Source organism: Populus trichocarpa, chromosome 8, assembly GCF_000002775.5.
Source record: "Populus trichocarpa isolate Nisqually-1 chromosome 8, P.trichocarpa_v4.1, whole genome shotgun sequence".
Classification (NCBI taxonomy): Eukaryota; Viridiplantae; Streptophyta; class Magnoliopsida; order Malpighiales; family Salicaceae; genus Populus; species Populus trichocarpa.
The window spans coordinates 633,464-659,244 of NC_037292.2; the positions used below are offsets into that span (position 1 = coordinate 633,464).

Consider the following 25,781-nt stretch of genomic DNA (forward strand, 5'->3'; position numbering starts at 1 on the left):
TTAATAATATATTAAAATAATATTTTTTTAATATAAATATATCAAAATAATCCAAAACACTTAAAAAATTCTTGATTTAATATATTTTTAAGCGAATTAAAATTTTAAAAGCAAGCTATAAAACAAAAACAAACAATCTCGAAGGTGGTTAGTATGATAAATCAAACATTGCTGTGTTGGTGTGAAATTCATTTTTATTTCGTCTTTTTTTGACTCTATGCTCGAGTTATTTTCAAATCATCAACTCGTAAAACTCAATAGAGTTGGAAAATCTGAGTCTGAGCACGTGTCATGATACTGTCAACATCATTTTGAAAGTAGAGGATTGATATTAGTAAATAAAAATACAGGGAGGAAACAGTATAGAAATAAAAATACAAGGACTAAAAAAGAGCTTCTAACCATTCTGTGGTTGGGTGAAAAAAGCGTCGGTTGCTGGTTAAGGAGAGGGAAGGGTAACACGTGGGGGACAATTCTTTCTTTATTTTTTTAGTTGCCGGCATCCCAAAGGTCTTCCCTAGCAAGCAAGATTGGACTTGGGAGTTTTTTTTTTTTTATCACGCGTGTCAAAAATGCTAGACAGTCCTCAAGCTTTGTTCAAGGAGGTTGGTCCACAAACTAGCCTTATGTTCTTGTGGGCTATATAGTTTTATTTTCAAACAAATCTGCGATGGGCCCTTGCTGGTGCTACAATGCCTTGCCCTTACCCCACACAAAAAGTCTTGTTCTTTTTTCTTGATTTTGGAAATCTTTTTACAATATATTTACTAATTTCATATTGATAATAATTTGCATGACACTCATGAACAATTTTTAAGGGGGGTAAATATTTTTTTCTACCATGTAATTACAAAAAAATAATAATTTTTACGGCATTTTAAAAAGGCTAAATTTAATCGTTTTTAAAATTGTTTAAATACTTTTATATCTTAAAGTAGTGTTAAATTATTGCTCTATAACAAAAAAAATGAAATTATTAAAGATAGAAAAAACATATCTCCATGTAATTTATATTTTAAAAATACATAAAAATTACTTAAAAAAATATATTTATTTTATATTTTCATCTTTTTTCTTCTACCAAACATATATTTATATCTTATGTATTTCATCTCTTATGTAAAATACCGTTCATTTTCTATTCACATCAATATTTTGACTCAAAGCCCAATAGTCCAACATCATGGGCCGTTTAATCCAATGACGAAACCATACTAGGCCCATCCCGACCGCATCCGACGTTACAACATAAGAAAGGAAAAACCTCAGAGCATCTCCTGTGTCGTCAACGATCGCTGTAACGATTTTTAACCTTTTCGCTCCAAAAAGAAGATGGCCTTACGCTTCACTCTCTCCTCCCCTTCTCCCTCTCTACAGCCACCACTCATCCATTCTCCTCCTCCGCTTAAACTTTCAACTCTGCCCCTTAATTCAAACTTATTCACATATTCTGCCACTCGCTCTCTCCGTCTCCGCTCCACCCGCCGTCTTCCTGCAGTCACTGCCTCTGTCCCTGCCGTAGAAACCACAGGGACTACCGGAACCGATTCAGGGAAGAAAAGGCCGTTGCTGGAAGTCAAGGATTTGACCGCTGTGATTGCTGAGTCGAAACAGGAGATTCTCAAAGGCGTCAACGTTGTCCTTTACGAAGGAGAGGTTGGTTGATAAGTTAAAGTGGTTCAAAGATTGACAAGTGTTGATTTATTTTATAAATAAATAAAGTTCTGCTTGATTAATTATGTGGGTGTCTTTTGATTTGTGAATAGGTTCATGCTATTATGGGAAAAAATGGGTCTGGTAAGAGCACATTTTCAAAGGTTAGAACTTTATGTTAGTTTAATCATGGTTAAGAGGATTAAGGGTTTAATTATGGCTTTATGATTGGAAGATTTAATGGTTTTCTGTTAATTTTTGTAAGGTTCTTGCTGGGCATCCGGATTATGAGGTAACTGGAGGGAGTGTAGTGTTTAAAGGGGAGAACTTGCTTGACATGGAGCCAGAAGAAAGGTCACTTGCTGGGCTTTTTATGAGTTTTCAGTCACCAGTTGAGATTCCTGGTGTTAACAATATTGATTTTCTTAATATGGCTTATAATGCGCGGAGACGGAAACTCGGTCTGCCTGAACTTGGACCTATCGAGGTATGATTATGAGATTTTGCGTTTGTCCAGTTGAATGATTGTATCTATATTTTTCTACAATGATATTTTGTTTTGTTATTGCAGTTCTATGCGTATTTGTTTCCAAAACTTGAGCTTGTGAACATGAAGAGTGATTTTCTTAATAGAAATGTGAATGAAGGGTTCAGTGGTGGTGAAAGAAAGCGGAATGAGATTTTACAACTTGCGGTAATTTTTGACTTGCTGTAATGTTTTTGGAGTTTTTGTGAGAAACAAACTGGAATATGTTCTTGTATTGTTTGGAAATCAATTTGGGCTTTGTGTGTTCTAGGTTTTGGGTGCAGAATTGGCTATATTAGATGAAATTGATTCTGGGTTGGATATCGATGCCCTTCAAGATGTAGCAAAAGCAGTGAATGGGATGTTGACCCCGAACAATGCTGTTTTGATGATTACTCATTATCTACGGCTTCTGGAATTCATCAAGCCCACGTGCATTCATATCATGGTGAGTCAATTGGAGCATCCTATTTGTTGTTGGTAACGGTGTGCTTGATGTGATAAAAAGATCTATATTACGAAGTAGTGCATTGATCCCAATGAATCTTTTAGTTTGTATGTTTGTAATATTGGTCAGTCTTCATTGGAAATCAATTTATAGTTGCATTTCATGAAATAATACAATTATACAGTGTATATAAACACCCAGGGGAGCTATAAAAAGTTATGTGCTTCTTCTTACACCTCGCTCCTTGGCTGCTTCCTGTGGCGGGGAATCTGATATTCTCTGGAAGATAAAAAAAAGTAAAAAACTTAATAGCTGTACTTGGGGGGTTTTTTAATTGAAATAATTGTGAGAAATATCCATATTATGCAATATTGCTCAACTACTTGATTTCTATTCCTGTGGTTGTGATGCTTTTTAATTTGTCAAAAAACTGTTCGTGTTACTATACCGTGAGATAGAGAAACTAATGTGGCTGTGATGAATGTTTTAATATAGTCCTGACTCCTGAATTTGTTTTTTTCTATGTTCTTTTAGGAGAATGGCAGAATTGTAAAAACCGGTGATATTTCCATAGCAAAGACACTTGAGAAGGAAGGTTACAAAGCAATCTCTGCCTCTTAACTGCTGGCCAACAGGTACTTGCTCTCGCACTTGAATATCTGCTTTTTATTCACTGGGTTAACCACAAGTTGTCATGTAAGGAGAAACGGAGACTAGAACATTTTTTCATTGGGATAAGCATGACCAATCATGTGAGGAGAAATGGAGTAGAATGTTCTATATTTCTCAGGTGTCAAACTATGCAAAACTTGGTGTCCTTTTACCTGGTACACATGGATTTAATGGATTTTATTAGGAAGAATATTGGGACAGCTTTTGTTGCTGGGACATAAGAAAACTGCAAGATTTGCATCCATGCTCTTTATAAGTGCAGGGATCTCCTGTATAGAATTAGTAGGTGGCCGGTGCACACGTCTATTTCTTAATTCTCTTTCATTTCAATTCTTCTCTGAATTGTATTTGTTCAGACGCTGATTTCAACTTGAAAGCAGCTCTCTGCTTTCTTGTGCTCCTGCTATCTTGTGCTCCTAGTCTGAATAATAATATTTCCTTGTCATATTTTGTATGGCCGCACAGTAGCATTGGCGTGAAGAGAAAATACTGGATGCTAGATTAAATGTTGATTACTGTTGAAAGATGCCTCAGGTATGCCCGCTCAAACATGCTGACTTAGATTCTGACTGGCTTCTTGATGAAACAAAAGGGAGTGAGAACAGATAAAATAGAAGATGATGAGTATCAAAGGCCTCTAAGGGGTTTGAAGATCCCTTAGAGGCCATGGCTTAGTTTCTTTCCAGGAAAAAGGAGGGGGGATTTTGAAACGACATGCTAAATAATTTCATCGTTTCTTTTCATTTAGAATAGGTTAGTCAGAAGCAACAAACAGTCCTTGCTTGATGAAAGAAGAAAAAAGAAAGCACAGCTCATCATATGATTCAGTATTAGTTGATGTTTTATTGGCTACTCATTCTTGCAGGTCCATTTTTTGACAAGAAGGATTATGATGTAATTCCTCTCGAAGAATGGCATTGTTTGTACAAAAATTTGCAGACCCTGTCATCAAATGATAAGTTTTTGGATTCTTTGAAATTCATAATCTTTCATCTTAATTTGAATCATGTCTAGCATTCCACTTGGCCACCTTCCTCTCTGGAGCACTGCTTTTGTTTTTGGTTCTCTGTAATTCACATGAATAATCCATGTTATGGGTTCAACTGAATTTTTTTCTCTCCTGTTAACCCCTTCATTCAAATAATCCATCATTAGCACCCTTCATTCAATTAATCCGCCATAAACCTCCTCATTCAAGGTTTTTCAATTGATTTATTGAAACCTTTCTTCGTTCTGGAATGCGTGACTGGTTATCCGACATTCAACGTCAATGCATCCATGGAGGAAAAACAAAGGGATTTGGGAAGTACAGGGAATATACATGTCAATAAAAGCCTGGTGGATTTTGCAAATAGTCTGAATTGTGGGTCAATTGTGGCCTGATTGGTCAAGACCTTGAAGTCAGTTTCCTGGCTATCCGTGTTTCTTGACGAAGACTTGTTATTTTTTTCAAATTGTTTCTCAAAAATATTTACAGCATCTTTAGCGTAGTTTGGGATCTAAGAAGACTTGTCTTGGAGTTGATCATGATCATGCCACGTGCTTGACGGATTTGGATAGTCTATGATTTAGATTGAATATTATCAAAATAAATAAATATAAAAATTAACGATTATGTAATGTTATCTTATAATCCACCAAATTATGATCATTCAAATTAATTCTAATATTTTATAGTTGAGAAATTTGAAGAAAAAACTCAATCCCCGCCCAATAAGTGATTTTTGATGGAATGCAAGATTTTAGTTGTTTTATAAAATATTTTTATTAGAAAATATTTTAAAATAATTTTATTATTATGTTAAAAATTATTTTTAATATCAGCGTACTAAAATAATTAAAAAATATAAAAAAATTAATTTTAAAAAAAATCAAAATTTTGCCAAATTTTTTTTTGAAACACAATACCAAAGATAAAATCAATATACAAGAAATTACTACCATATCAATAATTACAATTCAATTCCACTTATCACGAGAAAAACAAAACCAAACCATCTTTGTAGAAATCTATGAACCAATTAATTATTCTATTCCTTTTTTTACTATTCCTCTAAGCAAACAATACTATTTCAAGTGATATATATTTTCTTAAATTATTTTAAAGTGAATTTAAAAAAATCTAATAAATTACAGGTCCTAATATTTAAATTTATAAAATTAAAAATAAAAATAAATAACAATTTTTTATTAACGTTAATATCCGTGCCAGCTTGCACGCATCTCGATTAATTCTACGAGCTCTGAAGTTAACGACTATATAAGCTTTTAGTGACTATTATAGTAGTAATTACATGGTTCCAACCTGAAATCACAAGAAAAACAAATTTTTTAGTCTCAATTTTTTATCATTGAACCATTTACTAAATAATGAAGAGAAAAAACAATTTTAATCACTCACGGGAGATGAACCTCTTAATAAGAAAATTAGAAGGAAAAATAAAAATAATCACCAAAACATTTAATTTTTCATTCTTACCCATGCAAAGTACCGTCTCGCAATGCACTACGTTTTTTACTTGTTACCTATAAATGATCACAAATTACCAATATTGTACCTTTTCTCGTACTAGAACAGTAAACCCCTCTTCCTCTCTCTCTCTCTCTCCTTCTCCCCCCCTCCTTTTTCTACACCAATCCCCCCCCCCCCTCTCTCTCTGAACTACTCACTTTACACTCCTCTCTGATTCCTCCATCCATGACTCTCATGACTCCTCCTCCGTTAAATGTAATTGCTAAATCTCCCACTCATCCTCGCTTATCTTTTCCACTTTAATTTCGATTTTTGAATCAGTTAGGTTTTTTTGTTTTTTTCAATTTTGTTTAATCTTAGTGTTTGATTTTTAATTTGTGCTGCCCGTCGTTAGCTCTCTAGGGTCTCGATTAACAGATCCAAAGCTCTCACATTGACTTTTGTTCTCTGTAGCAACAAGAAGACGACGAGATGTTGGTCCCACAAACTGAATTTGCTGATGGACCTCAGCCAATGGAAGGTGCCCTTATTTTTCTGTTTGGTGCCTGAGAAAATTGTTTATTTCTTTATTGGTTTGAATTATTTTCTTTGATGCTTTCTTTTTACATGGTTTACTGAGCTAATATGAAAGCAAAGGCTACGTATTTTTTAGGATCGAAGTATGATTTTTAATGCATCGTTATTTTTTTTTTATTATGACTGGATAATTGGGTTTTTGCTTGTGTTTGATGGGAATTTCTTTTTTCTGGGATCTGCAAGGGAAGTTTTGGTTTTGGATTATTTTTATTTTTATGGTGGTTAATTTTTTGTAGTAGCACAAGCCGAAACTGCAACAGCAGTTGATGCACAGTCGGTGGATGATCCACCATCTGCTAGGTTTACATGGACGATTGATAATTTTTCGAGGCTAAATGCTAAGAAGCTCTACTCTGATGTTTTTGTTGTTGGAGGCTACAAGTGGTGCGTGGATCATTTCTTTTCTTTTTATTGGACAATATGATGTATTCTTCTTATTTGTGGTGTTTGGTGCCTGCTTTTGATTATTGAATGTTCTGCGTGATTGGCTGTCAGGCGGATATTGATTTTTCCAAAGGGTAACAATGTGGATCATTTATCCATGTATCTAGATGTTGCTGATTCAGCAACTTTGCCATATGGCTGGAGTCGATATGCGCAGTTTAGCTTGACTGTTATCAATCAACTTCATCAAAAGTACTCAATTCGGAAAGGTATTCGCTCACTACTGGTGCACTTGAACTGATCTTTTCTCCTTCAAAAACATTTTATCAATATCCTGGTGCTAAGAGTATCTTGACAGTTCCATTTAACTTTGGTTGGTGCATGTGTGCATGCATGTTTGTGTGTAATCACACAATACTATATCAACGGGACATAACCTGCCATAACCATCGTGATAGACAAATCAGTTTGTTCCTAAGCAATCATTATATTAGTTATCTTTTTGTTTATGCTTTTCTTTTAAGGTTTCTTCTCAATTTTTTGCCGTGGTATTTGCGGAGTAGTCCTCCTGGATCATTGACGAGTTTATTTGATATAAAATTAGTTGTCAAAAAATGAGCTCTACTTGTATCATATTTGTGTCTGATACTGTTTGCTCCACGTACATGTCTGGTCATGTGTGATAAACTCTCAGGGTTCATCTGGAATGAAACCTGGAAGTCTTGTCCATTAGATATGATGGTGGAAAACATGGGAGGGCTGCTTAAACTGATTTTGGTGTACATTGGTGATTCAAGCATGAGTAACTGTAACTGCAACTACAAATGCTTAAGGAATACAATCGCTTGGCGAGGGGGCATTTCATGTGTTTTAACTAGATAGGGGGCATTCTTGTTCACGTTGCCACTATGGCTAATAGCTATCTTGTATGTTGAAATTCTTACCATTTTATATTGAAGACAAAGAGATCAAGACATAATATATGAAGGAGAAGAAATGTTACTTGGTTCCTTTAAATATGAACCTTGGATTTTGTTGACATTGGTATGGTGATTAATTGGTCAGACACATGTAATATGCTGTCCAGAAGAAACATGGACTTTGTAGTTTCCTCTGCATTGGTAAAGTATGCAATAGTGCTGGGTTAGGTGCAGTCTAAATGTAATCTGGTATGTGGAAAATGGAGATTTACCTAGTAACAGCTTGAACAAATCCATTATTGATTGTTTTTCCTGAAAGAAATGAACATATATGCATATTTTCCTATGACGTAGGCAAAATTAACTGAATGCATGGTCATGACTTTCCTTTATTTCATTATCAGACACGCAGCACCAGTTCAATGCACGTGAGAGTGATTGGGGATTCACTTCATTCATGCCTCTTGGGGAATTGTATGACCCTGGGAGAGGGTATCTTGTAAATGACACGTGTGTGGTTGAAGCTGATGTTGCTGTTCGTAAGGTCATTGATTACTGGTCACATGATTCGAAGAAGGAGACCGGTTATGTTGGTCTAAAGAACCAAGGAGCTACATGCTACATGAACTCTCTCCTTCAGACGCTGTATCATATTCCTTATTTCAGAAAGGTTTATTGTATTCTACTTTTTGTAATTCGAACTATTGAAATTATGAAGAATTTCTTAAAAAAAAAAAATTATTGAAATTATGCACAAGCCTCTTCATGTGAGATGTTAATTGCAGGCTGTATATCATATGCCAACAACTGAGAATGATATCCCATCAGGGAGCATTCCTCTGGCTTTGCAGAGTTTGTTTTATAAACTTCAATACAGTGACACTAGCGTAGCTACAAAAGAGTTGACAAAGTCTTTTGGCTGGGATACATATGACTCTTTCATGCAGCATGATGTCCAAGAACTTAATAGGGTTCTGTGTGAAAAGCTTGAAGATAAAATGAAGGTACAGGGTGTTTAATAGTCTTAGGATATGTTTGTTCATTGCTAAAATGTGGGTGAAGGACTACTGGATTCATATTCATTTTGGTTTACTGTCACAGGGAACTGTTGTGGAGGGCACTATACAACAGCTATTTGAAGGGCACCATATGAATTATATTGAATGCATCAATGTTGACTATAAGTCGACAAGAAAGGAGTCATTTTATGGTACAGATTTTGGTTACAGCGGATAATAGTAAATTATCCGAGATTCATCTTGTGGACCTCATGGAATTTTATATATATATATATATAATTGTAGATCTTCAGCTTGATGTCAAAGGCTGTCGGGATGTTTATGCTTCTTTTGATAAGTATGTGGAGGTGGAACGTCTTGAAGGTGACAATAAATATCATGCTGAACAACATGGATTACAGGTGACATGCATTTTAAACTCTGGAACTTGAAGCTTTTGCATATTTTAACTTCTTTGGAAGTGCATTTAAATGAAATGCTGCAAATGCCTTTAGTTTTTGCATGGTTTGCTCTTTGACAAATGTTTTATGATGTGCTCTGCTTTTGGATGTTTTCAGGATGCTAGAAAGGGTGTCCTATTCATTGACTTCCCCCCAGTTCTCCAACTTCAACTTAAAAGGTTCGAGTATGATTTTATGCGGGATACAATGGTGAAGGTTAGTAATTGACTGGAATTATTTCTTTTATGAAATGCACATGGTTTGCTTTTTTTTTTTTTTCCATTATACCATTTGTATTTTCTATTCTCATGCAATAAATTCCAATTATATGATTCTTAGGATGTACAACACAAGTTCTCTTATTGTTTGGTGGTCCTTTTATGTGTTTGACTGATGATTGTAGAAAGTGCCTTGCTTATTTCACTTATTTATGCAGATAAATGATCGCTATGAGTTCCCTTTGCAACTTGATCTTGATAGAGAGAATGGGAAATATTTATCACCAGAGGCTGACCGCAGTGTCCGCAATCTATACACCCTTCACAGGTATCAACTTTCCCATTGTATCTGGTTGCACTTATCATTCTCTGGCTCTTATGACAAGATAGAACCTTTACCATGCCTTATTTATTTATGATATGTATTCGTGCAATTTGGTTTACGGTATCAATCACTATTCTTTCTTTCTTTCTTTCCTTTTTTGCAGTGTTTTGGTTCACAGTGGTGGTGTGCATGGTGGACACTACTATGCTTATATCAGACCAACTCTCTCAGATCAGTGGTATGCAATCTGTTAATTGAGGCTGGTTTCAGCAATCTATATATATCCTTGCTTTTATATTATTTCTTTTTAAACTTATCAGCATGGTTCTACTGACTGAAATGCTTGTGAAGGAAATGAGTGTCTTGAGCTAATCTTTTTTCCCATTCCATACCATCTTGGTTTTGTTGAAAAATTCTTGATGAAACTCTATGAGATCACTTAAGTATCTGGTTTCTAGTTGGTGTATATCCTTTTCTTAAACTTGGCTCCACCACTCTTTCATCTCACTGGCATGCTTGAACTTGGGTATTTATGCCTTTTCTTTTAAGCATATTCTCAAGCAGCATCTTTGCTGTGTACTATATGAGTTCTACTGATCTGTTTTTGCATTGAACTTGGGCTGTCTGATTGTGTCTTTCATCTCACAGCTTAAAACTCATGGCATGTAGGTTCAAATTTGATGATGAGCGGGTGACCAAAGAGGATATCAAAAGGGCATTAGAGGAGCAGTATGGTGGTGAGGAAGAGGTAAGATTTTCCAGCATACCTGTTAATTTCCATTTACTTTCAGTTCATTCATATAATCTTTGTGCTCCTTGTTTCTGTCAAACAGTTACCACAGACAAATCCTGGCTTCAACAACTCTCCCTTCAAGTTTACAAAGTACTCAAATGCTTATATGCTTGTGTATATTCGTGAAAGTGACAAGGAAAAAATAATCTGTAATGTGGACGAGAAGGACATTGCAGAGCACCTCAGGGTGAGATGTTGATTATTTTTTTGTTCCTATAAAATTGTGTTTCCATGTTCTATTTTACAAACAATGCTTTGGCCATGCACTTCAAATATCTCATTTCAGATAAGATTGAAGAAAGAACAGGAGGAAAAGGAGCAAAAGAGAAAGGAAAAAGCGGAGGCGCACTTGTACACCATAATAAAGGTTGCGTCTCTCCCTCTCTCACGCACAAACACATGCCAATTGCCCTGATGCATGCATGAATTCAATGCTGTGCTTTATGTTTGCTGGTATATCATAGGATCTATATTTTTTGGAAAAATAAGTTACTGATTCAGTTATTCTGTGCCTTTAGGTTGCACGCAGTGAGGATCTACTTGAACAGATTGGCAAGGATGTATATTTTGATCTTGTGGACCATGACAAAGTACGAAGTTTCCGTATCCAGAAACAGATAACCTTCAACCTTTTCAAGGTACATCATTTTTCTTTGTTAATCCATATTTGGAAATTGTGGCTTCATTTTCATTTTTGCAGCCATGTTGATGTCTTATATCCCAATCCACAATTTTAACATATTGACATACATCCACAAGTTAGTCCTCAAGCTTGAAGACAGTTGCACCAAAGGTGTTATTGTCTTGCATATTGTTAAATTTTCAACCATACAATTGAGTGCTCAAACATGCTGACAGCTGCACCAAAGGTACTGTCATCTGGAATATTGTTGAATTTCAAATCATATAACGAAGTGAGTGGGTTCATTCTGGGGAGCAGTCACTTCATAAAGCACACTTTTTTTCTTGATTTCCCCTCCTATGCCCCTGCTTCAAATTGAGTTATAGTTGGATAATGGACTATGCTGTGTGTCAATGCTCAATGGTGGGAATATCAACTTTGATTCTGTAATGGAGCTTCCAACCTAAAAGTTTAAACCAGCACAGCTGTATGCACACAATACAGCCTATATGGGGTCATACCAATACCAAGTTTCATTATCAACCAACATTGGATCCCATGTATTAGTAATTCTTCCTTGAATCTTCTTCTTTGTGACAGTCTTCTTCACTATCTCTTTTATGGTACAAAAGTTGCTCGTATCTTATTTTCTATTGTTTTCTTAGTAATATTCTTATGACTATGAATTCTTATTGTATATTTATTTTGGTCTTTCTAATTGATGGTCTTCCAATTTATTTTCACAGGAAGAAGTTGCTAAAGAATTTGGTATACCAGTGCAACTTCAACGTTTTTGGCTGTGGGCAAAGCGACAAAATCATACATACCGTCCAAATCGGCCACTGACTCCTCAGGAGGAAGCACAGTCTGTAAGTAGAGATTGATTACATCCTCATGCTTGGTCATTGCTAAATATGTACGTGTGCTATTGCATACATCTTGATTCTCTGGGTAATTATGTGAACAGACATGCTAATATAGATGACCCTTCCATTAACATGAAATTTTGTGTGACTTCGGAAATCTGTAGAAGTTTATGCACTTCTGATTGGTTTAGACCCATGCAAATTTAAATGTGTGCTTATGGTAGTGTTAGCTTTAGGGGGCACTTGTCCATTTTGTTTTCATAATGACTGGAGGCATTGTAGGTTGGACAATTGAGAGAGGTTTCTAATAAGGCAAATAACGCGGAGCTAAAGCTGTTTCTGGAAGCAGAAATTGGACAGGTTTGTTATATGCTTTATCCTTTTCCATCGATTCCTTTTTAATGATTTTCAGGTTTATTTTGATGAATGTTATTTGATCTCTTACTATAACTTATCTCTGTGATGATCCAGGATTTGCGACCTGTTCCTCCACCTGAGAAGACTAAAGATGATATCCTTCTTTTCTTTAAACTTTATGATCCATCGAAGGAGGAACTCCGGTATTCCCACGTACACTTTACTTTTGTTAGGAATTGCAGCCAGTTACTGTTGCTGAACTTCTTTGATGACAGGTATGTAGGGAGGCTGTTTGTAAAGGGTAGCGGCAAGCCGTTGGAGATCCTGACGAAACTAAATGAAATCGCTGGCTTTGCTCCTGACCAGGAGATTGAACTTTACGAGGCTAGTCATTACATTTAGTTTGTAGTCCAACACTATTCTGATTTTTAAGGGATCAAAATTTAGTTTCAGTAAATATCTCTCTCCTGTTTTCTTTCAGGAAATAAAGTTTGAACCTAATGTCATGTGCGAACACATTGACAAGAGGCTCACTTTTCGTTCTAGTCAGGTACTTAAAATCAACTTCTTAATGCAAAGTTCTTGTGAATAAATTCATCTTCAGCAAATTACTTTATGTCTACAACTTGGTACCTCCTGGATATTTTGGCAGCTTGAAGATGGAGATATTGTTTGCTATCAGAAACCCCCTCCAATGGGAAGTGACGAACAGTGCCGCTACCCTGATGTGCCTTCCTTCCTTGAGTACATGCACAATCGCCAGGTATACTATGATTTGATAAGAGATTGAATTCTCTATACTGTTGAGCAGAACATTTTGCTGTTGAAAAGTTTTTGATTTCTGTCCTACCATGGCTTGGTAGTTTTCATTCTAATAGCTGGATGCTTGGTATTGGTATAATGGCACATTTACAACCTGGAAAAGAGTCCCGGGTAACTGGCTTTACCCGGCAGGTCTGCAATTTTCATTCTTTCCAGTGAATGGAATGCAAAAAGAACAGAAAAGAAAAAAGAAACCATAACCAAAACATGACTTTAGCTATTGTTCTGCAATATTAAATTATAAGAATAAAAAAGAATAGAAATAGTAATAAAACTTGTTTAGAAAATTTCTGATGATTTTTTAATTTTGAGACCCCCCCCCCCCCCCCCGGTTCTTTCAAGATCTGTAATTGAATTAAAGCAAAAAAAATGACAAGATCTTTTGGACAATAGGTCCACTTCAATATGCAGAGAACATATTATTGAAGGCAAGTGGAAGGTCACAAGCTAGAAGAATGAAAGTCCAAAACCATTAACAAGAACAGTTTCAGGCATTGAATACAGAATTAGCAAAGAATCTGAATGAAGATAACATAACTCGGCATAGAAAACCTAACTCAACTAGATACAGTTATAAGAAATCAAATGGAGAAAAATCCAAATGCTGAAACAAGTCAGTAGTAGTACCCATCAAATTCCATTTTCTATCTTGCAGTATAACTTAGAAATAGTGAATGGGTTGATGATGAGACCTAAGTGAGAGATCACTGATGTGAGAGAACAGTTGATGTGAACTGAAATATAAGTGATGGAGAATTGCTTTGTTTCTAGAGCTCAGTTATTTTTGGGATTTTGCTTTTATTTGGGAAGCAAAAGAATGCAATTTAGTTCTATTTTTTTTTATATCCAGTTTTATGGTTGACCTGCCAGGTCTTGACTGGGTTTCACCAGGATACCTTGCTGGGTCTCTAAAAACCCTGCCAGGTCACCTGGGTTTGGCCTGGTGAAAGAATAGAAACCTGAATTGGTCCTTGGCAGTCACCTGGTTCATATCTAACAGGCCTGGCTAGTTTAGACAACAATGGTTCAAACTATGTTATCATGAGCTGTCATTTTCTAGAAATACTAATACTACCATAATGTATATTTTGTATTCTGCTACATTAGTTTTATATTTCCTGATCCATAGGTTGTTCGTTTTCGATCTTTGGAGAAATCGAAAGAGGATGAATTCTGTCTTGAGCTGTAAGTGAATTTAACCTGGAATGTGACTAATTGGTTGAAGTCTTTATTGTGTTTGCTTATACTCTTTCCTATTTCAGTTCAAAGCTCCACACTTATGATGATGTTGCGGAAAGAGTAGCTCACCATCTTGGCTTGGATGACCCATCCAAAATTAGGCTTACATCTCATAACTGTTACTCCCAGCAACCTAAACCCCAGCCCATCAAATTCCGAGGAGTGGATCATTTGTCTGATATGCTGGTGCACTACAATCAGGTATACCATAGAATTTTAGATCTCTGCCAGTTGTTTTTTCATCTCTCTGTTATAATGCCTGATTTTTTGTTTGTTTTGCTTGATAGACATCTGATATTCTATACTATGAAGTATTAGACATCCCTCTACCAGAATTGCAAGGCCTTAAAACATTAAAAGTTGCTTTTCATCATGCTACTAAGGATGAGGTTAGTGCAGATGATGAAACATTAGTTTTCTTAGTGCAATTACTTTGTGTATTATAATTTTTGGGCTTCATGGAACCTCTCATGATCTCAGGTAGTGATTCATACCATTAGATTGCCAAAACAGAGCACTGTAGGTGATGTCATTAATGACCTTAAGGCAAAGGTAAATTGTTGCAACTCTCTCTGGACAAAAGGAAGTTTTTAACCCACCTCTCTTTTGCACCTTTTCTGCTGGATTTATTTCATAATTTGTGTGGAAGTTGCACTTACTGATGCGAATACCAATCTCATTCTCAATTGCTTCTTTTGCCCCTTGTGCATTTCTTTTTGGACTAAGCATATCACCATGTTCCTTATTTTGGAATAGGTGGAGCTGTCTCATCCTAGTGCTGAACTTAGATTGCTTGAGGTTTTCTATCACAAGATCTACAAGGTATCATATTTACCTGTAATTTTTGTGTACTTTGAAAAGTATCAATTATAAAGATTAGTTGTTTGTCCTCTGAAGCAAGGGTCCTGTGTTGTGTTATGCTTTTTTTCCTTTGTTTTTTCTGTTTAGAAATAAGCAAGCTCTGTTGTAAATGGATGAAATATTTTAAATAATTTAGTGATAGAATTATGTGGGATTCTTTACGTTATAGGTAAAATGTATTTGCAAATTCATTCCCTTTGTATCAGACTTGAATCATATGCATGTGCATATTAGAATATGTTTTTACATGTGTCATGGATGGTAAATGATCTACTTAAATCAAATAATATGAAGAAAAAACCTACATTAGCTCACGTCAATTTCATTTATGATGGTTCCAGAATTTTGTTTTCAACCAAATATTTCATGGATTAATGACTTATGGGTTGCAATTAGATGTTCACGAGTATAATGCTTAAACCTCAAGGGAGAGTTGGTTTATGAGAAGTCCAGATCTATGCAAAAGCTAAAAGTCCTCTTACCATGAACATATTCATCAGCTTTATATTTGCAGCTCCTAGGAAACACCAAGGGAGTTTGAATGGGCGTGCATGTTCTTTTAACCTGTTATGTCAACTTTTCTATCTTTGCAGTATTTTTACTCATTAGGCCACTTCATCTTTTCAGATCTTTCCACACAATGAAAAAATCGAGAACATTAATGATCAATACTGGACACTACGTGCAGAGGAGGTAAGCTATCCCATCGTGGGTGAAATTGAATTGTAAATATCTGTAAGCTAGATGCATTGAGCATCTGGCTGTTGGTACTTCGTAGCTGACCATTCAGTTTGACATGGAGTTATGAATTGCTTAAGCCTGCACCCCCCCTCATATTCCATCTCATGCATTGCTCATATTCCATCTCATGCATTGCTCATATTCCATCTTATGCTTTGCTCAAGTTTTAAAGTAACCCCTGCAGAAAGATTTATATGTTTTATCATTCATTCGCTTTCGATTTTCCTTTATACTTAAATTCTCCTAATGCGGGTCCACCAAATAGTTTGTTAGCTAGTTTAGCTTTTGTTTTTAATTTGTCTCACAACTGTTCAAGATTGAAATTTTCTTTCATGTTGTTCTGTAGAACCTTGGAATAGAAAGGTAGAAATGGGATAAATGAGTCCTTGTTTGTCAAATGTGATGTAGGAAAACTTTGGTGAAAGAGGATAAAATTGAACAAATCTCTCAGACCTTTTTTCGGCTCTCATGTTTTGAACTAATTTTCTTCTTGTTTAGTCTCTGTACTTGTTTGCATATCCCTTGATATGATTCATTGATGGATTCCATTAATCATGCATCTATATTGTGCCACATTGCCTTAGGTTCCTGAAGAAGAGAAAAACCTTGCTCCTCACGATCGCTTGATTCATGTCTATCATTTCATGAAAGACACAACTCAAAACCAGGTGGTAAGTATATTTAAATTTTATTTCCAACTGCCTTTTGGTTGGCACTTTGTTTAAGTGTTTCTTCTCCTATGGCAGTTATCAATTATTTCCATGTTTGGATGGTCAAGTTATATATGCTTCTGGTATATCTTTTTCAACACTTGTTGTGGTTTATATTTAACAGCAGGTTCAGAATTTTGGAGAACCATTTTTCCTGGTCATTCACGAGGGTGAGACTTTGACTGAAGTCAAAATGCGCATACAGAAAAAATTGCAGGTTCCCGATGAAGAATTTTCAAAGGTATTCTTTTAATGCCAAAACAATCATTGGACCACACAATATGATAGACCAGTTGCAATGTTCAAGGTGTTCCAGTCTTGAGACAATATTTCACCATGTTTCGTATTAACAAGATTAGCTTTTTGTAGATACAAACTTTTGGTATCTTTATTTCTAATATTTGTTTGCTTTGTTTTTGTTCTTTTGTTCTTGTTCTTGTTCTTTTTTTTTTTTTGTGCAGTGGAAGTTTGCTTTTTTGTCTCTAGGTCGCCCTGAGTACCTTCAAGATTCAGACATCGTGTCCAGCCGTTTTCAGGTCTCTCTCTCTCACATGTGCTCGTGCGCACACACACCCGCTCAACCACACACATGCCTGTCTGCCATTTTTCATGGGCACTGACATGACAACTTTTCTGACAATTTCTTACTCTTCCATTTTCTGTTTGATCAGAGAAGGGATGTTTATGGTGCTTGGGAGCAGTATCTTGGATTGGAGCATTCTGACAATGCTCCTAAAAGGTCATATGCTGCTAATCAGGTATGTGCTGTCATTAAGCTTATAGGCAAGGTTATTGGTCAAGCTAAAAAAATGATTTTTGATAATTGAATTATTAACGGCAGATAATGGTTTTAAGCACCACCAATAAAGTGCATTGTCATGTATATAGATGATAATGAATTCTATTCTGTCTCAAAAGCTTTGTGGTGACCTTGCCTTCATTTTACAGAATCGTCATACATTTGAGAAGCCGGTAAAAATCTACAACTAGGAAGCAATGAGGAAGCGAAACTAGTGCATCAGCTGAATCAAAGACCGTGATTCCCCTACAAACTGTTGCAAAATGGACCAAGGAAGAAACAAGCTTGCAACCAGAGCAAAATAGTGGTTTTGATAGATGTGTAATTCTTTCATGTAGGGAGAGGGTGAACTCATGGCATAAAAACATGTTCCCTCAATAGTTTTGACCTCTCTCTCTCTTCTTTCGGTGAAGTAGATGACATTTGATCCTTAAAATCCCATTGTAATCTAGTACATAAGATTTTGTTGTGGGGGATGTATAGGGGGGTATAGGTGTGTGTTTTTAAATTATTTTGTCTTTCCTTTTGCAAGCATCCTTCTGTGGATTTGCCTAGATGTATTAGAGAATCATTAGAGCCTCCTTGAGGCGCATGTATAATGTGCTGTTTGTCTGCTTGTTCTGTGCTTCCCTGAAGCTGTGCAATTGAAACAAACGCCGTATCTCTTCGAGTCCACCCTCACTTTCTTCTTCTTTACCTTTGATTGCTATGTGGTCGTCTTTCTACTATGTTGATGACACTTGTAGCTTCATTGCCCCTTCAATTTGAATTCCAATTTATGACATCTATCCATTCATGGCTGCAGCCTGCAAACATTTATTAGCTCCGCTTTTTTGTTTTCTTATAAGAGTTATTTTTAACCTAGACCGGCAATGTTTTAAAGTAGTGCATTAAAACGTGTTCCCTCAAAAAAAAAAAAAAAAAAAAAAAAACCCCGTTAAAGTGTCATTTTCTGTGCTGGTGTGCACGGTTGGGTAATTACTGAATATTGATTGTGCATAGCTGTGAAATCCACTTTTGCCACCTACCTCTTTGACCAATAATGTCCACAACATGTAACACACCCCTTTCAGCATCCATATGAAGAACTTGCTTTGCAAATCATAAACAGATCTCAGAAAATATTTTTCAAAAACTATCATGGGAGAGAGTTCAAGTTATGTATAAATGTTTTGGATTTTTTTGTAAAAAAATAATAATATATGTTTATCTCAGCAAGAATTCGTAGGTAACGGTTAGCCGATACTTGCTAGAATTCGGAATTTGTCCACGTTTGCCACCTACTTGCTTGCCTAGATAATGTTCACACACAGGATATGCCTACATGATTACAAATTTACAATCCCTTCATTAGGAGTCAAAGTTTTGAGACAGAACGAGAGGGGCTACAGCAATGGCATCCATGTTGTCTAGTGTTATCTTTCCTCCACCACCTTCTTTGATCATCTCAGTCATGTCTGTGGTTAGTCTGGTAGCAATAGCAGGTCTTGGAATATCTGAAATCTTAGGAAAGCATTTACAGTACTCAAGATTCTGGAATTTGAACTCTGAAAAATCTACAAGAATGCAGATCAAACTCTCTAGCAGAACTGGCATGCTTGTGTTTTATGTGCCGGCTTTTCTTTCTGGTGTCGCTTCTTTTGTGCTTTATCCAAATCACGATCTCAGGCTGTTCCTGGTCAAAGTAACTCTCACCATACATTTCTTCAAGAGAACCATTGAGGTAATTAATACACCTGTGATCATGAAACTCTTCAATACATTGCTGGGAACTTAGGTTGCTTGAACCTGAGTAATTCTGAACTTGTTCTACCATGTTGTGCAGGTGCTGTTCGTTCACAAGTATAGTACTAGCGGGGTGGTTCTTGATTCTGCAATTCTTATAAGCTCTAGTTATTTCTCAGCTACTTCAAGCATGATCCATGGTCAGTATTTAACACAAGGGTTTCCTGAGCCACAAGTGGACCTGAAGTATCCTGGGGTTTTGCTGTTCTTGTTGGGGATTTTTGGCAACCTCTACCACCACCTTCTTCTCGCCTCTTTGAGAACAAAGAGTGACAAAGAATACAAGATTCCCAAAGGTGGTTTGTTTGGCCTAGTGATATGCCCCCACTATCTCTTTGAGGTGTTAGGGTTCATAGGAATATTATTCATTTCTCAAACTCTGTATCCCTTATGCTTCACAGTGGGCACAATTGTTTACTTGATGGGAAGGAGTTACGCTACAAGGAGATGGTACCTTTCCAAATTTGAAGATTTCCCCAAGGATGTCAAGGCCCTTATTCCCTATGTATTTTGAATGTCAAATTCTTCTTCTTCTTCTTGTTTGATTAAATAAAAGATTCATATCCTGTTTCTTGCGAGTTTGTAAGAGATTGCTTTGCCAGTTTTTTAAGATTGTTTAATTTTATTAAATATTATGGTGACCCCCTCTAGATCTTTAGAATGGACATTCCAAGGCTATTTTTTTTTTTACAAAAATCAAGAAATCTACCAACATGATCATCATCCATCAGATCAGGTGCCCAACATAATTGATTTTCTGGGAGGACTTTCCTAAAATCTCAGCTGAAAAAAGGTACTTTAATAAATATAATTTATAGTGGCATGACATCCCACAATTGCTATAAAAAAAAGAGGCCCATTGAATCTGATTCGAGCATCAGTTTTGCTCATAAATCTAATAGTTATTCTAACATGGACCTGGGAGTCGGATCCATCTTGGTCATAAATATTGAAGCTTAAATGGAATCTTATAATCCATATTGGACCATTTTGGCTTTGGGGGCTCGTAATTAGGCACAGCCCAAATTAAAGTTGTTTTTAGTAGTTCTCACATCTCTTAATATCTCTCTCCTTCCTTTTCCATGCATGCATGCTGTTAATTACAAACTATGCTAAAAAGGATCATTATATTTTTCCCTGATTATCTAGACATAGATTATTATAGATTATAGTCATATAATGATGAAATTATCCTTACCTAAAAAACTTGTTAAGCACGCAGTTGGAGGTATAATTGTTTTTTCATAAGATACATTTAGCATTGAAAGAATGATTGGAGATAAAATGGTATGTTCAGGTTTTTTGAGCTACAATATAAATACTGATTTGCCCTTCAAGGTACAAAATTTTAACATTTGGGTTGGAGGCTTTTTTTGTCTTTAAAAAAAATAAACAGTGAAGATACAATCATGCTCTTATGGGGGATATGCATGTGTTGAGAGGCTTCTCCGTCTTTTATTATTATTATTATTAAAATAGTTCAAATACAAAATTATCATTTTGCTTCAACAACAACAAAGCTGCATGTAAGGGTGTTTTGTTTTTGTTTTCATATGGTTGCCAGACCAGGCGCGGGGCTGGTCTTGTCGCTAGACCCCGACGCCTTGGGTCTGACGTGGTTGCCAGGCCCGAATGCCTTGGATCTGGCGTTGTCGCCATGCCCATGTCGCGTGACTTTGACATGGTTGCCGGCTTTAAGACGCGTAGGTCTGGCATATTGGTCAGACTCATTCTTTGAGGTTTATCTTAGGTAACTCATTCATCTCGTAGCCCCACCCAAACGATTCTAAGTAAATCCTTTGACTTTTTTTCTTTCACTTTTGAACTAAAAAAAGATAAATTTCTTGCTTACGGTAGAGAATGAGGTGAAGGAAGTTTAGGGACATAAATTTTTTTCCTTTATTTTTTCGGCTCCACAATATAAACATTGAGTTTTATTAGGATAAATATTATATATACCACTAATAATTGTATATCCAAATTATTTTTATATCAACCTTATCATTAAACTATGCTACAAATTATAGTTGTAACAATAAAACTATCTATATATTTGTAAAAAAATTTATTTGATTCCTAATTCTTTGATAACTCTTAATTTCTTGATTATCGTCCCAAATTCTTGGATGATTCTTCAATTTAGTCCCAAATTTTATACAACTCGAGCCTAATGGAGGCCCAACCAAGAAGAAAAGATGGGAAGAGAAATGAATGAGACAAATTGTCGTTAACTCACTATGCTCATATAATGACCTGGGTTGTGAATTTAATAGGTGAACCTGAGTTAACCAGAATCGATCCAATATGATGTTTTTTTTTGTTTCAATCCCTAATTTTTTGTTTTATTTTATCCTTTGACAATTAACTATTTCACAATTTCACTTGATTAAGTAAGGTAAATGTTAGAACAATGATGAACTTATATTTTTTTGATAGCCTAATTAAGTTTTTACAAGACGACTAAGTTGTGTGTGGATTAGCTTGGTCAAATGAGTCATACTGAGCCAATTCCAACACGGTTGGAGTTAAAACCTAGACCATGCAAGAGACTACAATACGATGCAGAGCTGGATAAATAAAAAGCACATGAATTGTGTTAATAAGTTAGTTTTTTTGCTTCAAATTGTATTTTTTTTTCAAAAATAATATTGACACGTGATTAAATAAACATGCCAAATAGCATGACACATCATGTAATTTTTTTTTGTCATTATTTATTATTAATAATTATTTATTTATTTATTTATTAATACATGTAATAGTCAATTAGTTTTATATACTACAATAAGTAACCTTTGAAGGTGCATTTAAGATTTTTCATTGCCTTGCCAGATCCAGATCCAGGTCGCGTTTCAAAACAGCAAAGAAGTTTTTCAAAACAACAAAGACGTTTTTACTGCAACAAGAATATTGCCAAATTATTTCCCAAGTGAACTCTCGCTAGGGTTTTTTTTGGCAAGTAGCTACTACTTTGCCACCTGAAAAAAGAGTTGTAGGGCTAATTGGTCAGGTCCGTGGTTAGAAACTAAAAACAAGGAGAGGAAGAGAAAAGGATCTAAGAGGCTAAATATTCCTCAAACTACCAGCCAAAAATGTAGAAAGCCATTGGAGCTAACTTTGGATTAATCACCATCCCTCCTTATGTTGTCACTATACTTGTGGCAGGTAGTGCCTCGCAAAGCAGTCCACATCATCCACTAGTTCTTACAGATTCGTCACACCTCTACCCTTCACAGAGCTCTCGTTCATTTGAGTACCTCAAAAGTCTGGGAGAGGCAGAGACAGAGGGGTCGTGGAATTGGTGCCAATGTTGTCTAGAGTTATTTTTCCAACACCGAATCCTTTGTTCATAACAATAATGTCCATGACCAGTCTATCATTTTCGGTCATTGGGTTATTTGAGGGTTTGGGAAAGAACTTTAAGTACTCAAAATTCAGTAACTTCAATGTAGAGAAGTCTACAAGCAAGCAGAACAATACCGTTTGTGGTAGAGATGGCATGCTTGTGGTTTACATACCAGCTTTTCTTTCAGCTGTTGCTTTCTCTTGGCTGTTTCCAAATGTTGGTCTCAGGTTCTTACTGGTCAAGTCAGCTCTAACCATCCATTTCTTCAAGAGGATCCTTGAGGTTGGTACCACTTTGTCTCTTTCCAGAGAGTATAATATCAGATTGATTCTCCAAAATGTTAAATATCAGTTAATCCATCACTTCAATTATTTTGGTCAGTGATTAAAGAAATAGAAAGAAAGAAGCATCCGATTATGTTTATGTCAAATAACAGTTCAAGTTGGGTTTCATTTTTATTCTTCTTGTACCTGATGGTGCAGTTCTTTTCTCCTAATGTTCGTGAAAGGAGTTGACTTGTCATTCTCATTTTGTCAGCAATGATGTTGCAATGCCATGACTGACAATATTTGTGCTTAGAGCCTAGAACCCAGTCATGCACATCTCTAATTTTCACAAATATAAAAGCACAGGATCTTTCACTTAAGAACATCAAAAGTTTGAGACGGAGAGTAAAAGAGAGATCGGTTATGGCAATTTTGGTGTCCATTTTGTCTAGAGTTGCCTTTCCACCTCCAGTGACTTGCTTGCTTGTTAGAGTAATGTCTGTGGCCTTTCTATTATTTTCAGTTACTGGGGTATTTGAAGGTTTAGGAAAGAACTTTCAGTACTCTAAGTTCTTTAACTTGAACGTTCACAAATCTACAAGCAAGCAAATCAGACTGTCTAGCAGAATTGCCATGCTTATAGTTTACACACCAGCATTCCTTTATGCTATTGCATCCTTTTGGCAGCTTCCGAATGTTGGCCTTAGGTCATTGTTGGTCAAGCCAGCTCTAACCTTGCATTTTTTCAAGCGAATCCTTGAGGTACTTGCCACCTGTGCACTTTGCCTCGCTCTCATCCTCTCTTGTACTAGAACTAGCACAACAAAATGTGTGTTGATAATCATGTAAACATAATGAGTTTGATGAATTGCTAATATTATTTTACAGATTATGAAATTCCCATGACAGCACTGGATGGTTTGTGTTATTTTCTGCTTAATTAAGCGTTGTGTTTTTCTTTTCCATGATGTGAAGGTACTATTTGTTCACAAATATAGTGGCGGGATGGCTGTTGACACTGTGATTATTATCACTCTTGGTTATTTCACAACTACCTCAATCACAATTTATGCTCTAAGCCTAACACAAGGATTTCCTGAGCCACCAGTGGATTTGAAGTATCCTGGCGTTGTGTTATTTTTGGTGGGAATTGTTGGCAACTTCTACCACCACCACCTCCTTTCCTCGTTGAGAACGAAGAATGACAACGGATACAAGGTTCCCAAGGGTGGTCTATTTGGTCTGGTTACATGCCCCCACTACTTCTTTGAGATTTTAATTTTCTTGGGAATATCTTTCATCTCTCAAACGTTGTACACTTTTGCCTCAACCATAAGCACAATATGCTACTTGATGGGAAGGAGTTATGCTACTAGGAGATGGTATCTTACCAAATTTGATGATTTTCCCAAGGATGTCAAAGCTATCATTCCTTACGTTTTTTGAATGTGTCAAACATAGAATTTTGAGTTGTCAACAGCTTTCACTTTGGAACTGTGACTTCGTGATCTATGTCAACTAAGGATGTCACTTGTGGAAGTTGTGTTCTGTGAAAAGAGAACAAAATGATGTCACTTCTGACAAGTGAATCATAATATTGGCCATTGTAATGTCTCAATATACCACCTGTTTCTTGCTCAATCTCATGCAGTAATTAAGCTTCCTAATTAAATTTGGTCGTGGAAACATAGAAACAAACATAGTTCAACGATTATGTATTCGATAACTTCTTTTAATGAAATAGGTTCGAGTCCTAACGATTTCTATTCGTTACTACAGTGTGGTTGTGTCATAAAGTGAGATTTAAACCTGGAATGGAAGAGATAAGAATGGCAGAAGGCCCATTTCTTTTTGAAGTTTAAGATTTAATTGATCTTTAATGAAGCTCATTAAATCACTCCGTCTGGCTCCATATCAATCCAGGCAGAGGACCATACACAAGCCAAAAGCATTCAATAAGTACCTTGTTAACCACATCTTTGATTGGTGTTGAAGTCTTTAAAGCCAACAGACGCAGACTCCATTTCTTCTTCACTAGCATAACAGGCCGTACCTCCTGCTCAAGTTCACATTGTTTTTTTCAGCCATTATCAGTTTAAACGCAATCTATCCATACACACCTAATAGCCAAAGTTTCTCAAAAATTGCAGAGAAAGAAAAGTGAAGTAACATGGTGCCCATGTTGCTGAGATTTTTCTTTCCATCTTCTTTCTTTATCAAAGCAATGCCAATTTGTGTCGTGATGTTAGGATATGTCGGGCTCTCAGAGATTAGAGGAAAGCATCTGCAGCGCTCCAAATTCTTGAATGTTGGTGCAAACAATCCCAACAAAAAGCAGATTCAAGTCTCCAGTAGAACTGGCACGCTTATTGCTTACACGCTATCATTCCTTGCTGGTGCTGTTTCCTTTGGGCTTTTCCCAAATGAGGATCTCGGGTTTTTGATCGTCGAATCCACTCTAACCTTACATTTCCTACACCAGTGCTAACTTAAGTATTGGAGGGTTCTCTGAGCCTATCATGAACTTGTTTTATATGTATTCATGAAGTTCAAGTTTAGCAGCCAAATTCAACGACTCGATCTCCAAAACCTTCAACCTATTATGAAAAAGCTCAGTATTCTTTGATAAGGTCTCTTTGAAAAGATCCGACTTTCAGGCCTCTTCAGATAAGGATGGTGACCAAGCCTGAGCAAGCTATATTATTTATTAAAGTGGCCGGCCTAACACTCAAGTTCTTTAGATTTTCTTGGCTCTCATTCAGCACTTTGCGTCACCATACCAAGCCAGACAGAAGACCTTGCATATTGAAGCTATTAAAATAGCTTCATTTTCAGCCAATTGGGAGGATTCTTCACCAATCAAGTAAAGATGACTCGGAAAAACTATATAGCAATCAGATAAACAGGAGCAATAAATTTT

At 36.1% G+C, this 25,781-nt stretch overlaps 4 protein-coding genes across 9 annotated transcripts; all 4 read left to right on the forward strand.

Moving 5' to 3' along the window:
• The first annotated feature begins 1,264 nt into the window (after nucleotides 1-1,264).
• Nucleotides 1,265-4,468, forward strand: LOC7490872 (ABC transporter I family member 6, chloroplastic). Of its 3 annotated transcripts, none has more exons than XR_002983436.2 (8): nucleotides 1,265-1,656; nucleotides 1,767-1,817; nucleotides 1,919-2,140; nucleotides 2,225-2,347; nucleotides 2,451-2,627; nucleotides 3,162-3,262; nucleotides 3,768-3,833; nucleotides 4,165-4,468. XR_002983436.2 is itself a non-coding variant. In XM_024607522.2 (7 exons), the coding sequence occupies exons 1-6, from the start codon at nucleotides 1,333-1,335 to the stop codon at nucleotides 3,246-3,248; spliced, it is 984 nt and encodes a 327-aa protein (XP_024463290.1). In that variant the 5' UTR covers nucleotides 1,265-1,332; the 3' UTR covers nucleotides 3,249-3,262; nucleotides 4,165-4,468. The 3 variants fall into 3 exon arrangements, 1 of the variants encoding a protein (XP_024463290.1); XR_002983435.2 differs by having other exon boundaries at nucleotides 1,266-1,656; nucleotides 3,765-3,833; XM_024607522.2 differs by lacking the exon at nucleotides 3,768-3,833.
• A 1,391-nt stretch (nucleotides 4,469-5,859) lies between these two features.
• On the forward strand, nucleotides 5,860-18,139 carry LOC7486860 (ubiquitin C-terminal hydrolase 12). Of its 3 annotated transcripts, none has more exons than XM_024607521.2 (32): nucleotides 5,860-6,027; nucleotides 6,226-6,292; nucleotides 6,585-6,732; nucleotides 6,844-7,001; nucleotides 8,057-8,322; nucleotides 8,438-8,656; nucleotides 8,754-8,862; nucleotides 8,957-9,072; nucleotides 9,229-9,327; nucleotides 9,548-9,657; nucleotides 9,818-9,892; nucleotides 10,324-10,402; nucleotides 10,488-10,634; nucleotides 10,734-10,814; nucleotides 10,966-11,085; nucleotides 11,816-11,938; nucleotides 12,218-12,295; nucleotides 12,407-12,495; nucleotides 12,568-12,676; nucleotides 12,774-12,842; nucleotides 12,945-13,055; nucleotides 14,244-14,299; nucleotides 14,377-14,554; nucleotides 14,641-14,742; nucleotides 14,834-14,905; nucleotides 15,110-15,175; nucleotides 15,842-15,907; nucleotides 16,540-16,626; nucleotides 16,793-16,906; nucleotides 17,127-17,201; nucleotides 17,337-17,423; nucleotides 17,614-18,139. In XM_024607521.2, exons 1-32 carry the CDS (start codon nucleotides 5,998-6,000, stop codon nucleotides 17,653-17,655), a joined length of 3,348 nt encoding a protein of 1,115 aa, XP_024463289.1. In that variant the 5' UTR covers nucleotides 5,860-5,997; the 3' UTR covers nucleotides 17,656-18,139. The 3 variants fall into 3 exon arrangements, with proteins under 3 accessions (XP_024463289.1, XP_024463288.1, XP_052311511.1); XM_024607520.2 differs by having other exon boundaries at nucleotides 5,861-6,027; nucleotides 16,790-16,906; XM_052455551.1 differs by lacking the exon at nucleotides 5,860-6,027 and adding an exon at nucleotides 6,074-6,092 and having other exon boundaries at nucleotides 16,790-16,906.
• Nucleotides 18,140-18,541: 402 nt separating this feature from the next.
• On the forward strand, nucleotides 18,542-19,827 carry LOC7486861 (uncharacterized). The gene is made up of 2 exons (XM_002310930.4): nucleotides 18,542-19,187; nucleotides 19,290-19,827. The coding sequence occupies exons 1-2, from the start codon at nucleotides 18,858-18,860 to the stop codon at nucleotides 19,761-19,763; spliced, it is 804 nt and encodes a 267-aa protein (XP_002310966.1). The 5' UTR covers nucleotides 18,542-18,857; the 3' UTR covers nucleotides 19,764-19,827.
• A 2,497-nt stretch (nucleotides 19,828-22,324) lies between these two features.
• LOC7486862 (uncharacterized) lies at nucleotides 22,325-24,502 on the forward strand. Of its 2 annotated transcripts, none has more exons than XM_024607401.2 (2): nucleotides 22,325-22,877; nucleotides 23,837-24,502. In XM_024607401.2, exons 1-2 carry the CDS (start codon nucleotides 22,557-22,559, stop codon nucleotides 24,305-24,307), a joined length of 792 nt encoding a protein of 263 aa, XP_024463169.1. In that variant the 5' UTR covers nucleotides 22,325-22,556; the 3' UTR covers nucleotides 24,308-24,502. The 2 variants fall into 2 exon arrangements, with proteins under 2 accessions (XP_024463169.1, XP_002310967.3); XM_002310931.4 differs by lacking the exon at nucleotides 22,325-22,877 and adding an exon at nucleotides 22,951-23,623.
• The last annotated feature ends 1,279 nt before the right edge of the window (nucleotides 24,503-25,781 follow it).